Source organism: Cotesia typhae, unplaced genomic scaffold (genome assembly GCF_013202065.1).
Source record: "Cotesia typhae breed Kobodo isofemale line unplaced genomic scaffold, CoteBio_Ctyphae contig_123, whole genome shotgun sequence".
Classification (NCBI taxonomy): Eukaryota; Metazoa; Arthropoda; class Insecta; order Hymenoptera; family Braconidae; genus Cotesia; species Cotesia typhae.
The window spans coordinates 2,261,797-2,275,850 of NW_027423715.1; the positions used below are offsets into that span (position 1 = coordinate 2,261,797).

General features: G+C 34.5%; 1 protein-coding gene across 18 annotated transcripts in view; it reads right to left on the reverse strand.

The window, feature by feature from the left end:
- The window catches only part of Msp300 (Muscle-specific protein 300 kDa), a 79,784-nt gene that overhangs the window by 24,127 nt on the left and 41,603 nt on the right, over nt 1–14,054 (reverse strand). For 14 of the 18 annotated variants that reach the window (XM_074255716.1, XM_074255672.1, XM_074255654.1 and 11 more), the window contains 5 exons: nt 12,527–13,337; nt 11,823–11,981; nt 11,372–11,734; nt 11,173–11,283; nt 687–9,020 (listed from right to left, as the gene is read on the reverse strand). In XM_074255716.1, the coding sequence (XP_074111817.1) occupies nt 687–9,020; nt 11,173–11,283; nt 11,372–11,734; nt 11,823–11,981; nt 12,527–13,337 (9,778 nt within the window). Of the gene's footprint in view, nt 1–686; nt 9,021–9,166; nt 9,606–11,172; nt 11,284–11,371; nt 11,735–11,822; nt 11,982–12,526; nt 13,338–14,054 lie in introns of those variants that run through there. The other 4 variants (XM_074255734.1, XM_074255700.1, XM_074255682.1 and 1 more) reach the window with 3 other exon arrangements.

Consider the following 14,054-nt stretch of genomic DNA (forward strand, 5'->3'; position numbering starts at 1 on the left):
GGAATACAGCTGTAACTAGGGTTCTATGTGTTTAGACATTATATGTTTAATTAAATCACTCGCGTGCACACTGCGGCGTTAGGGCTCCGTTTAATGTTCAGACGACGGATTTTAATGGAGGATTATCTTATATTGTATTAGCTTTTTATGTTTTTATATAATATAATACATAACACATCAAACGGATTAGATAAACCTGTGAAAAAATTAAGGATTAGCTTTTAAAGTCACGACATATCAGCGTCCAGTGTGTCTTTTGCGTCTTCCGGGTCGATTTTTAATTAAAGTTTTTATAAGTTAATAAATAATGACATATGGACGCGAATAAGTCGAGATGATAACACAATTATTGATGATTAGATTAATAAATTATATATACTCTTTATGAATGGCTGTTAGGTATTCATGCGTTGATTTAGAAAGCAAAAACACTTAGCTGATGAGTAAATTTAATGGAAATTTTAATTTACTAATTTAATACAAATTTATGGTATATCTAAATATCTAATCATTAAATTTTTTGGATCAGATATTCAAACATAAAGTATAAGTAAAAATAAAAATAAAAAAAGTATATCATGAAATGATAAATGGAAAATGATGATGAATGCATGAAATTTTGGAATAAGTAAATAAACTATGAATGCAACAAGACTAAGCAACACTGGCTGGATTGTGTCGCGCACCTTGTACCCGTGAACTGGATCATTATCGACGGCAATAGTTGTGACAGGTAATTCCTGATCATTAGTACTGCTTAGCTGTTTAGTTGAACCGCTTATTTCTGTACCTAAATGCTGTATGGATGGATGGGCTTGCGAGGATGATAAGTGATAGTTTGAACAAGTTGAAATTGAAAAAGAAGAAGAAGAAAGAGGTAAAGAAATGGTTTGATAGAGAGAGGAAGATAAATTAGGAACAACCGAAAATTTTTGAGAGTGAGGATTATGGTCCCGTGGGTCCACTCGCGATGGGTCTTGCCCGAGAGACAAGTATGTACTGTAATCATTCCAACTACCAATTCCGCCGGGCAAATCCGCGACAAGACGCTCCGTTTTAGGAGTCGATGAACCGCTGTGTGCATCAAACGACGGGTCTTTAGGCCCTTTACGACGTTTGTCATTGTTTTTATCATCGTCATCGCGGGGATCGTAAGAATGTTTAATAGTCGAGACCTTTTGTTTGAGCTTAGAAGACTTCTCTGCGAAGAAATCGCGCTCTGCATCGTGGTAAGCTCGTTTGTCGAGCCAGATATTGTCGCAGCTGATGAACTTCAAGACCTCGTATGGAGATGGACGATCTTGTTTAGAAAAAATTTCTGGTGGAGAAGATTCCTCTTCTGTTGCGTGGCTAATCACTACAATATCGTCGTCCTCGTCGATGTAAAACTGCACTTTCGAGGATGGTGTTTCGCAAATTTCTATAGAACAATGTTCCAAAGAAGCGCTGAATGCAGAGTTACGGGACATGAGGTTTGATGTACCTTTGCTTTTAGGCAGTGGAGAACGAGATTGTGGAGGAGGTTCTGTTGGTGGCGCTGATGGTGAATCCATTGGTGGAACTACAACCATGTCACGGAGCAAGGAACTTTCGTGAGTAAACTCGGCTGTTTCTGATTCGCTGGTGATTACGCAGAAGCCAGAGTCTTTGCTGTCTTCTGAAGTTAAGGATTGGTTTTGTGCTGGTGGATCAGACTCTTTAATAGCTGGTTCAGAAGGTAATTCAGGTGAGATTTCTACTGTTTTAGGAATTTCAGGTTCGTCAGACTTCTTTGGAACTTCTACAGGAGTCTTTTCATCTTTTTTGTTCTTTTTCTTATCCTTAGATTTTTCTTTAGGCATTGGACACGATGTTACTTCAGGTTCTTTTTTCTTGTCATCAACTTTTACATCAGTAGTCACAGTTTCTTTTAGTTTTTGTTCGACAGGTTTTTTAGGTGATTCTGGTTTTTTGTTTTCAGATTTTTGAACCTTTTCACCTATCTTTTTTGATGGTTCTGATTTATCTTTCAATTTTTCAACTTGTTCTTCTACTTTCTCAGATTGTTCTAGTTTGTCTAAAGATTTTTTAACCTCCTCGTCTGCTTTTTTCGGTTGTTCTGGTTTATCTTTCAATTTTTCAACATGCTCTTCTACTTTCTTAAGTTGTTCGAGTTTTTCTGCAGACTTTTGAACCTGTTTTTCTGGTTGTTTTTGCTGTTCAGGCTTACCTGTAGATTTTTCAGGTTGTGCAGCAGGTTTTTTAGGTTCTTTCTTTCCGGATTTTTTCGCTTGTACTGCAGGTTTTTTCTCTTCAGGTTTCTGAATTTCTTTAGTTGCTTTCTCTTCAGGTATTTTAGGTTGATCTTTAGGCTCTACTTTTTCCTCAGGTGTAACAACTGGCATCGTAGGTTCTTCAGATTTTTGAGTTCCCGCAGTTTCAGGTTTTACTTCCGGTTTTTTATCTTCTGGCTTTTTAACTTCAGTCATTTTTTTCGCTTGTTCTTTAGATTTCTTCGACTTGTCACCTTTTTTATTTTGAGGCTCAGATTTTTTATCCTCAACTTTCAAAGGCTGTGTCTCAGATTTTGTACTTTCTACTTTCGCAGTTAGTACATCAGGTTTCTCATCAGCTTTATTAGTTTCAACTGTAGCAGGCTGTCCTTCAGGTTTCTCATCAACCTTTTCAACTTTCTCACTTGGGACCTTTCCACCCTCAGCTTTCACTTCTTTATCTTTCTGTTTTTTCTTCTGCTTCGATTTACCTTTCGGAACTTGTTGACTTTCAACAACTTTAATTTCTTCTTTAGTTTCACTTAATTTCTCAACCTTTACATTATCAACCAAAGATTCTTCCTGAGTTCCATCAACAGCTTTTTGATCCACATCAGCGGATCTTACCTCAGGAGCATTTTCACGCCTATTACTTCTCGACCTGGACCTTGATCTAGACCGTCTCGAGCGTAGTTCTTTTCTGTTCACATACTCCATAAACCCTTGCTCATCCACTTGAACCAAATTCTCAATGGGTTCCATGACAACTTCCTCAACAACTATTTGAACCGAAGGTTTTGGATGATCCATCTTTTCTACACTCTTTACAGCTGGCAGTACATTTTCAGGAACTTCAACTTTCTTTGCAGCAATCGCAGCCCAAGAACCTTCCGCTTCATCAGATTCTCCGGTTTTATCCTGCGATTTTTTGGTTTCCAAGACTTCAGACTTAACAACCTCAGGCTTTATCGCTTCAGGTTTGATTATACCTTCAGGCTTTTTAATTTCTTCCACTGTCTGCGGGGATGACGTAGCAGATTTTCCCAATACTTCAGCGAAATATTTTCCCAATGCTTGCAAATTTTCTTTTTCCAAAGCATTATCTTTTCTATCAGATAGTTTTTCACTTTCTTTCTGTTTTTCGACATTGTTTTTCTTCTTTTGCTTCTTAGATTTCTTACTAGAATCTCTGGATGTCGTTGTTGATGACTGAGTTTCCAAATTGTCACCGGATGTAGTTGGTTTTTCTACAATTTGGCTAATTTCCTTCAATTCTTTCGCTTTTTCCGAAACTTTCTCAACAGATTCCACATTTTCATCATCAAAATCGTCATCAATGACCATCGGTTCATCCAAAATATCCATCCAGGAATCATCAGCCACCAAATGAATCTTCGGTTCTTCTTTGACTTCGCTAGCCATGACATTACTTGTTTCTGAATTTTTTTTAGAATCCTTTATAACTTTATTTTTTCCTTCATCTTTCTTATCAGATTTCTGTTTCACCTCAATCACTTTTTCCTTAATGTTTTGAGTTTCCTTGGCTTTTGTTAAGTCGAAATCTCGTAATTTGTTTTCAGCTTCAATTTCCTTAGCGAGGAAAGATTCTTGGACAATTTTTTCCTGAGTGCTTGATATCGGCTTCGATGAGCTCAGTGTCTGGGGTTCAATAACTTTGACGACTTTGAAATTTTGATATAAATTCTTCTCAGCGTCGCGGTAAGTTTCATAATCCGCCCAATAAGGATGCTTGAAATCTTCTGCAACGCATTTTAATTTATCATCACTAGTTTCTATTTTTTGATCACGTACTTCATCTACTTTCATTTCACGTTCCTTTAAATGTTTGGTTGCGTCATATTGATCCGTTTCGTAAGACGAGGTACTTTCCGTCTTAGATCGAGTATTTTTTCTGTCCTGTACACTTCCAAATAGCGGAGCATCATCCTCTTTGAAGCCCATGTTGCTCAAAAGGATTTCGCTTATTGATTTTTCCGTACTCTTAGTGTTAACCTCAGTTGTCAAGATGACTTCATCTTTAGGTACTCTAATAGGATCTTTTGCAACGACGTATGTAGTAGTGAGATTCGCTTCAACACTATCTGGACACAGAGTGATAATCTCCTCTCTCTTCTTTTCTGTGCTAATTGGCAACACAGTCCCCAATATCTCGACAGACTTTTCTGCTCCAATCGTTGACGAAAGTACTTCAGAAATTGTAACAGTTATCACAGTTTTTTCAGTAATCAAAGCCTTGTCTTTTAGACTTTCAGAACTTTGAAGCACTGATTTATCTATCTGTGAGATGGAACTTGCTGTCTTTAACACAGTTTGCTCTTCGGATTTAACTCCAGTGTCGCATTTCACTTCCTTCTTAGCTTCCGTGTGGCCGTTAGAGTGTTTAGTTTCGCCTACGCGTATCCTAGATTCTTTTAATGGCTCAATATTTGTTTTACGATCACTTTTTATTTCTTTAGTCTCTACTACATAAGTCGGAGCTATTTTTTCTACGATAACTTGCTCTTGCGGTTGATTTTTAGGCTTGTTTTTTAGTTTTGTTTCTTTCGGCTTCGTGACTTTCGGAGATTCAAGAGGTTGCTTAGCAGGAGAGTCTTTTATTTTTGGCTTGGTATCTTTAAGTGATTCGGGTATTTGTTGAATAGAAGAATCCTCTTTGATGTCTTTAGTTGGCTCAGATTTTGGAGCAGAAGGAATCGGTTCTATTTTATCAGGTTGCTTGTCTTTGACATCTTTAATTGATTCTGGCGATTGTTTAACAGTATCATCTTTAATTTCTTTAGTCGGTTCAGGTTTGATATCAATAGTTTTTGCTATTATCTTCTCAGTTTGTTTTTGCTTGACATCCTTCAATTTTTCTACTTGCTTTGGTTCATTAGTTGATTTATTTTCGTCGGAAACTTTTGATTTAACTTCATCCATTTGTTCTACTTTCTCTTCTTTAGATGCTTGAATTTCCACAGAAGCTTTAGATTTATCGACAGTATCAACAATTTCCTTTGCCTTCTTTTTCTGCTTAGATTTTTTAAACGATTCAACTTGAATTTTTCCGTCAAAAACTTTTGATTCAGTTTCCATTTTTTGAACTTGAATTTTCTGACTGATATCTTTAAGTTCCAATTCTTTGACGACTACTTCTACTTTTTGCTCCGATTCTTTTGTTTCTAGCTGAGACTTTTCAGTCAGTAATTTAGTGTCTTTGATTTCTGGCTTTATTTCTGTCGGTGACTTTGTTGATTTGTCCTCCAGAGCTTTTGAGTCTGCTTTATCAATTTTACCTTCGCTATTTTTTGGCTTATCTTGTTTCTTCTCTGCAGCCGATGACTTGGATGGTTTTTCTTCAACTTTTGATTCTACTTTATCAATTTTAGTTTGTGATTTATTTTTTACTTCCGTAATTGTCTTATTTGGGATTTTAACCAATTTTTCAGTTTTAATTTCTACTTTTTCATCTTTAACCTTATCCTGTTTCATTTCTGCAGGAAGTGGTTTGTCCGTAGCTTCTGTTGATTTTTGTTTATCATCCTTAGGTTTGTTCTTATCATCCTTAATTTTTTCTTTTCTAGTAGTAACTTCAACTACTACTACTGCTTCATTTTTAGACTCAATAGATTCTGACTTTTCAATTTTCTTTTCTCCTTTATCTTGTTTAGTTTTCGACTTGTCATTTTTTACTTTTTCTTCTTGTATTATTGCTACAGCTACATGCTTATCTGAAGACTCAGTAGACTTCGTTTTCTCAAGCTTAACTTCCGCTTTCTCTGATTTTGTATCTACAGATGCTGGTTTATCTGACGACTCCATAGATTTTTGTTTTTCAACTTTAACTTGAGGTTTTTGATCTTTTGTAATTTCTACAGGCAATGATTTCACATCAGTATCTTTGGAATTGATTTTATCAATTTTAGGTTGCGACTTATCACCTTTTTTCTTCTTCTGCTTAGTCTCAACCACCGAATGAACCGTCGTTTTTTCCAAAACCTTCATTTCTCCTTCATCTTTTTTCTGAACATCTATCTTCACCGCTTCTTCTTGCTTTATTACATCAGACTCTTTTTTAGAACCAATTTCTGGTTTTCCAACCTTGACTTCCCCTTTAACACTCGTCTCTTTTTTAGTTTCTTCTGCCGACTTTTTGTCAGAATCTTTAGAATCTTTTTCGACTTTAGGTTGCGACTTTGGTTTTTCAATCTGTTCTTTCTCTTTTTCTGATTTTGTTTCTACAGCTACTGGCTTATCTGAAGACTCAATAAACTTCGTTTTCTCAAACTTAACTTCCGTTTTCTCTGATTTTGTCTCTACAGATGCTGGTTTATCTGACGACTCTGTAGACTTTTGTTTCTCAGCTTTATTTTGAGGTTTTTGATTCTTTGTCACTTCTACAGGCAATGATTTCACATCGGAATCCTTTACATCAACTTTATCGACCTTAGATTGCGACTTATCACCCTTTTTCTTCTTTTGTTTCGTCGAATGCCCCGAATTATTTGCCTTTTCATCAGTAATTTTATTTATTTCATCTTTCTTAACTTCTTCAATCGGTGACTTATCATCCTTCGATTTGTGCTTTAACTGGTGAACCAATTTATCTCCAGAATCCTTCTCTTCTTCTATAACCTTCTCTTTTATTTCTTCAACCGATTTGATTATCACTTCTTCTTTAACTTTCTCGCTTTCAACCTGCTTATCCTTTTTCTTTTTCTGTTTTTTACTTTTACCCTCCTTCTTTTCTAAAACTTTATCATCTTTCTCTTCAACTTTTACTTCACCTAAATTAAATTCTACTTTTTCTTCGTCCTGTTTAACTTTTTCATCGGCTAAAACCTTTTCCTTATTTTTTTTGCCTTTAACCTTTTTCTCTTCAACTTTTCCATTAATAATTTCTTTGACAATTTTTTCATGTTCAACACCATTTTTCTCTACTTTTTCTTCTTCCTTATCCTTCTTCTCAATCTCTTTAGGCTTTGGTTCTTTCTCCTTCACTTTATCTTTAACTTTCTGCTTATCTAGATTCGCAATTTCTTTAAGAGCTTTATCAATTTCATCCTCCCTAGACTTATCTTTCTTCTTCTTATTCTTTCGTTTCTTGTCTTTTTCATCCTTCTGTACTTTATCATCTTCCTTTGTCAGTTTATCATCATCTACCTGCACTTTGTCTTCTTTAATCGACACTTTGTCATCAATTTTCTCCTTTTTACTCTCAACCACCTGACAAACTTCACCAATTTTCTCTTGCGCCTTTCCAACTTGATCCCCCTTTTTCACTTTCTTATTACCCTCCTTCACCTTTTCAACCTTCTTCTCCTCCACTCCCTTCTTCTTTGATTTTTTAATCGTCCCCCAGTTCCTATCATCTCTCCCCTTCTTATCCTCGCCATCATCTGGCTCACTCTCAATTTTCCTCAAAAATTTAGCTGGCTTAGCAATTTCATGAACCAGCGTCTCTTCAGCCAATTTCACCGGCGAAGGAGTCCGTTCGGGCAAACCTTGAGACAAAATCTTAGCATAAGAAATACCAGAGCCTCTAGCTTCAGTAACCTGTTCCATCTCCCTGTCTTCAACCTTCCCCTCATCTCTAACTTCCACACTCTCATTTCGATCAATTGTCTCATCAACAGTTGGCAAGCTCACTGCACTATCAACGACACTCACATGATCTTGCACTTGGCTCTGGCAAACTTGACCCTCGCCAAAAATTTCCGAATTATAATAAATCATTTCACTTTGTGGGCACTGAATGCGAGTCTGTGAATAAATATCAGGGCTGCCAGCGGTCATGTAATTCTGCTGAGTGACATAATGTTCGGCGTACCCGATATGAGGATCGTAAGGATTCAAAGCCACTTCCATTTGTTGCTGTCCCGCCGGATAAACGTAGGATCCAACTGGATAACCTAGTCCAGGGTTGAAGAAGCTAACTCCGATTCCAATATCAACGACATCAGGCATCGCAGCATTGTACTCGTAAATTTCCGTTTGCATTTGATTCGACGGAATCGAATACTGATTCAAAGTGTTACTCTGCGACCATCGCTCCTGCAAATTTTGATCTTGATTCACATGATCAACAGATTTTTCAACCCTGATGTCTTCCATTGATTTTCCAGCAGAACCAACGCTTACTCTTCTTTCTTTCGTCAGGGTAGTCATTCCATACTCATGTTCCGAGTCTGTAGTATAAGAACCAGGTCCTTGAGCTTTTCTGAGGATATCTGCGTAGGAAGTAGACCCAGGAATCCAAATAGGACTTGGTGATCTTCTCCTTGTGTCTTTCGGAGCAAGATTTGCCGAAATGTATTCCCTGGTTTGAACATGTTCTTGCACAACTTCCTTGTTAGCCACCTTGATCTCGGGAACTTTCTGGTTGCGATTGTTCCTGGTAGGAGATCGTCCTCGACGTTTCTTCTTGCTGTCTCTCTCCACCTTTTCTTCTTCTGGCTCGCTAATCTGAGGTAGACTTACTTGAGGTATTTGAGGTATTTGAGGTATTTGAGGTACTTGAGGACGAATCACCTGTGGCCGATGAATTTGGTGAGTTTGGACACCCACAAACTCCTGCTGTGCGCGATAGGGACTAGAATCTCTTGAACTAGGACTCATTCGTCTTGCTGCAATGTCTGCATAAGAAGCAAGTCCTGTTACTCGAGGAGTAAGCTCACTTGGAAACGAGTAGTACGGGTCGATTTTGTGAATCTCGTCCACCAACAGCCTCGTTCGTTGACGCCAAGACTCCATTTGTGTCTGCAAGGCCTGCGCGACAGCGCAACAGCCAAAGAACATTTTATTTTATTACGGTTCTCTTTCGAATATTTCATTGGATTGTTATTTATTATTTATTATTAATTATTAAGGGGTGGAATGATGATGATTATAGTAATTATTTTTTTATTTTTATCAATAAAACTAGCTAATTATTTTATTTTTAAGGCACTTTATTTTTTCGCTGACCAAAGGTCCATACAATGTAATATAAGAAAAATTCGTTGGAAAATTTTATTATTTATAGTAATGATAATAATTAAATTTTTTTTTTTTTTTATAATTCGCGACTTTGAGATGGAGAAAAAAATTTTTTTTCCGGATTATAAATCCTGAAAAATCACGAGTTTATAGAATATTACAAAAATTATCAAAACTTTGGTAGTTTTCGATAATTTTGACAGTTTTAATTTATAAAAATCGTCAAAATTTATTTATTTATTATTATTATTAATATCTAAACTATCAGGGATCTAAAAGCTCTATATCCGGCGTTCCACGTTGTATCAGCAGCTTAGAGCGCTCGCTACGCGCCTGGATTTTACTTTGGAGAGATTTTATTTTTTCACGGTGTATCTACGGTTTTTTTTTACGATGAGTAGAGAGATTGAGAAGTTGAGAAATAGATGAAGAAATAGAAAGAAAGAAAGAGAAGATAATAGAGTAGGAAGGGCGTAGGGAAGCGATAAAAAAATAAACAAAAAATATTCATAATAAATGACATGACGAATGAGTGATTTTGTTCGAAACACAAATAAACAAAATAATATGTAGTAATTTTAAATTAAAAAAAAAAAAAAATATTGTTTATATGTTAAATTGTGACGGGAAAATTTACTTTGTAAATTACACCCGTCAAATGTACAGAGGTGACTTGATTAAGACGCTTGTATTGTTATTTTATTAAATATTAAAATTATTAATTAATAATTATTCATAACATGAAACAGTCGTTTTCCTACCGGAAGACGAGGACGATGATCGTGATATTATTTAACTTTATATTTTACAATATTAATTCAATATTATTTAAATAATGAAATAAAAATAAGGAATATCCGTTTTATAGAACAATTATTTTAGTGTAAGTCAAGTAAAATGAAAACAAACACAAACAAGCAAAATCAAGTAATCTCTGTGTGATAACATAAATAAACACAGACATTATAAATAATTTTATTAAAATAAAATTATTTTTATTTATTAAGATACCAACCAATACCTCGTAAGCGATGACCACCGATAACCATGTATGTTAATAATTATAATTAATAATTAATGGTTGTTATTAACAAGCTGTTTCAAAAAATTTTTAGCTTCAAATAAATTAATAAATTAAATATTAATTAATTGGTGTGAAAGGATCCAAATTTTGGGTCAAATATTAAAGACAAAAAATTATAAAAACTTTAAACAAAAATTTTTAATTCACAACTAAAAATAATTAATCCGTATCTCCAATTTTTTTGCCCAAAATTTTTTTCCAAAAAAAGCTTCAAAATATTGAATTAAAATCACTGAAAGTTGCACACTAAAATTTTTTTAACATTAAATTAGTACAAGCGTGTTATTAAAACAATGATTGGCAGTGTAATTGGTTGGTGATTGTGTGACAATTGGTGATTTGTCTAGGTGCGTGATTAGCTGGTGACAAAGCGTACTGTGAAACTTTACTATGAGATTGGATTAATAATAAACTAAATAAAATAAAAATTAGTAAAATAGATCCATGGAAACACTTTGTCAAAAAAATCCACTCTCAAATTCTCACTCACTCTACCCATGTCACCAAAATGTTTCCAAAACGGGTACAAATGCATTCGTTATTTTCATTATTAGTTTGGTAGTCACTTCTAACTACATGACATATTTATTTAAAATTTTATTATTATTATTATTATTATTATTATTATTATTATTATTAATATTAAATGAATAAAAACTCTCAATACTGGTCAGTACGTGCCTTAAATATTACACAAAAAAATAATTACTCGGTGGTGGTTTTGAATTGGTATCAATGCGACGCTGCAGTAGCATATTGTCGGTGCGTTTTACGTAATAATTAATTATCAATAAATAAAATCCACGTGTATACAATATACATGTAAAATGTGTAAGTAAAATATAAATAAAAACCTACCTGTTGCTCTTGCATAGCTCTTTCACGATCGTTCGGTAAATAAGTCGGGCTTAAAGCCGAGCGCAATTGCTGTTCTACTTGAATTATTTGATGTCTTAATTGTTGTATTTCCTACAAGATAATTAAATAAAATTAAACCTGTTAGATAGTTACATTATTTATGATTTATTTAAAGCGCGTAAATAAGTGAGTATCGAACCTGTTGATATTGATCTATTTGGGTGAGACAGGCCTCCAGAGACGCCGTTTGCTCTTTTACAGTGTCGTTTAAGACGTTAAGTTCATTAATCATTTCATCGGCGGTTTCCGCGATTTTGTTGTCGCCGCCGATTCCAGTCCTAAAGTGTACCTGAAGTTTTTCCACGGAGAACGATATCTTTGTTTTCTGTATCGCGATATCGCTCACCATTTTCTCCCTAATCGCGTGCTGATCTCGGAGGGGTTTCTTTTTGTTTTGCGCAGACTCTAAACTCTGTTTCGCTTTTTCTAAGAATGTTTTCACGTCTTTGAACTTTTTCTCACACTGTTCCCATTCTTCGCTCGCTTCTTGTAGTAATGCATTCTGAAATTTTTTTTTTTTTTTTTTAATAAAAATCATTCCTCATCCTAACTTATGATAGTAATATATAATTCAAGTGTAAAAAACCCACCCTTTCTAATAATTGACCTTCAACTTCAACCTTGGCCTCTTCGGCCTGTGCAAGTTTTTCCGGCAGGTCACCTACGCTTGTGAATTGACCAATAACTTCCAGTTCTTTGCCCATGTCACTTAAATTCTTGTTTACTTGCTTACAACTTTTAACAGCCGTCTGCAAATAATTTATTTCAATCGCTAGTTTTTTTTTCTTCATATTTTAATTTTTATACCGAAAAAAAATTTTATAAATGGATTTGTTGTGAGATTGATAATTATAATTATAGAAATTATGTCATGTAATCAGTGTAATTAAGTACTATGGATGATTTGATAGAAGTTATAATTACATTTTAATTGATTGATTGTAAATGAGTTAAAAAAAATTGTTACAAGATAATTTTTTTAATAATACTAAAAAAAAAAAAACAAACTAATTATTTAGTTAATTTTTTTGACATTTTTTAAAAAATAGATGTCTACAAATTTTGAAAAATTAAATGTAGAATTTTCAGGTATACTTTTCTTTTTAAAAAAAAATTTTTTTTACGATCCAATTTTTTTTATCGCGATTTTTTTCTTTACAAAAAAAATTCAGACGTCTGCACTGAAAAAAATTTTTTTCTCGTGAGTTACGTTGATTTTTTATTAGTGTATCAATATTGTACGAAAAATCCATTTTCAAAATTTTTTCTCCTCAACAATTAACACAAAACATACCGAGTAATCGTGTAACCTTTGCCGAGTCTGAACAAGCGTGCTAAGTTTAAGAGGTTCTTTCAAGAAAAGTCTCTTTTCCTCAGTCCAGGCTTTAACAGACTCGTAAAGAACAAGGAACCTCTGCCAAGCGTCGAGGGAGTCGCCAACCTGTTGCTTCTTTTCCTCGAGCCAAGACTTGACTTGGGCCAGCTGCTCGGTCAAGTTGGCGATGGTTTTGCCAATCAATTCTTTTTCGTTTTCATCGCGGGTATTTTCGATAATCGTGCGTCCGTTTTTGGTCATTCGCTCGCATTTGTCAATGATCGGAGTGAGCTCCGTCTGAATAAGTCGTAAAAATTCCCGTAATTTGAGCGGCTCGACGGACCTGTCCTGGACCTTGAGTTCGGCTTGACGAATCCAGGCCTGGAGCTCGTCGACGTCTGCCAGATAGTCGGTGCGGATTGTCCTGGCACGCTTCTGCTCTCGTTGCTTCTCTTCCATGGCTTGTACTGCGCCCTCGGCACTCAGCTCCAGAGAAGCCAATTTCTGTGCGAGGTCACTGGGTACCAGCTGCTGGCTCGCCTGGTACCGCGCCTTAGTGTTACCAGATAGTTTTTTTATCTCCTCGATTAATCCCAGCAGCTCCTCTCGCTGCTTTATTAGCGAATCTTCAATTGACTGCTGGTCGATGCCAAATACGTACAAAATTTTAATCTCCTCGTTGATTTTCTCGAGTTTGTCTTGCAGCCGTTTTATTTCTTGCTCGTCTGCTTTCAGCAAATCAAGGTCTTCACGCGCTTTTTTTGATTTTGTGTCAAGTGAACTCACGAGCCTGCAATTTTATTTTATTTTTTTCTTGATAGTTTCTATTTTTAAATAGTTTTATTTTTATTAAAAATGAAAATTAAAAAATCATAATTTTATAAACTTGTACGGAAAATTTTAATTTTAAATAAAAAAAAAATTTTTTACGTCAATAATTAAATTACAAACATAATTTTGGATTTTTTGTTTAATTTTTGACAAAAATAAAAATTTTAAATTAATTTTCAGTTAAAAATTATTTTTTTGGTAGTTTCTATTTTTAGATTTTATTTTTATAAAAAATTTGTCCTAAATTTTTGACTTTTTTATAAAAAAAAATTTTTAGGTCAAAAATTGAATTTTTGAAGTTTTTTTAAAAAAAAAAAAGTTAAAATAAATAAAAAAAAATTTTTTTTCTCAACTTGGTCCAGTATGAAATATTTATCAACATTAAACTAAAATAAATTTTTCTAATTTTCTTCCTAAAAAAAAACTCACAAACTTTCTTTCACAATAATTTTTTCTATTTATAACTCCCAGTTACTTAATAAAAAGTTAAGCCCCAAAAAACTTAAAGCATCGCGCGAAAAGAAATCCATGTGGAGTATCGTGACATCATCGCGGAATCTATTTACAGAGAAACATCACACGATAATAAAAAAAAAAAAAAAAAAAAACCTCGAATAAAATCCACGTGTTCAGAATCAATAATCTCATTCTAAATCATCAATAGCTCATATGACAT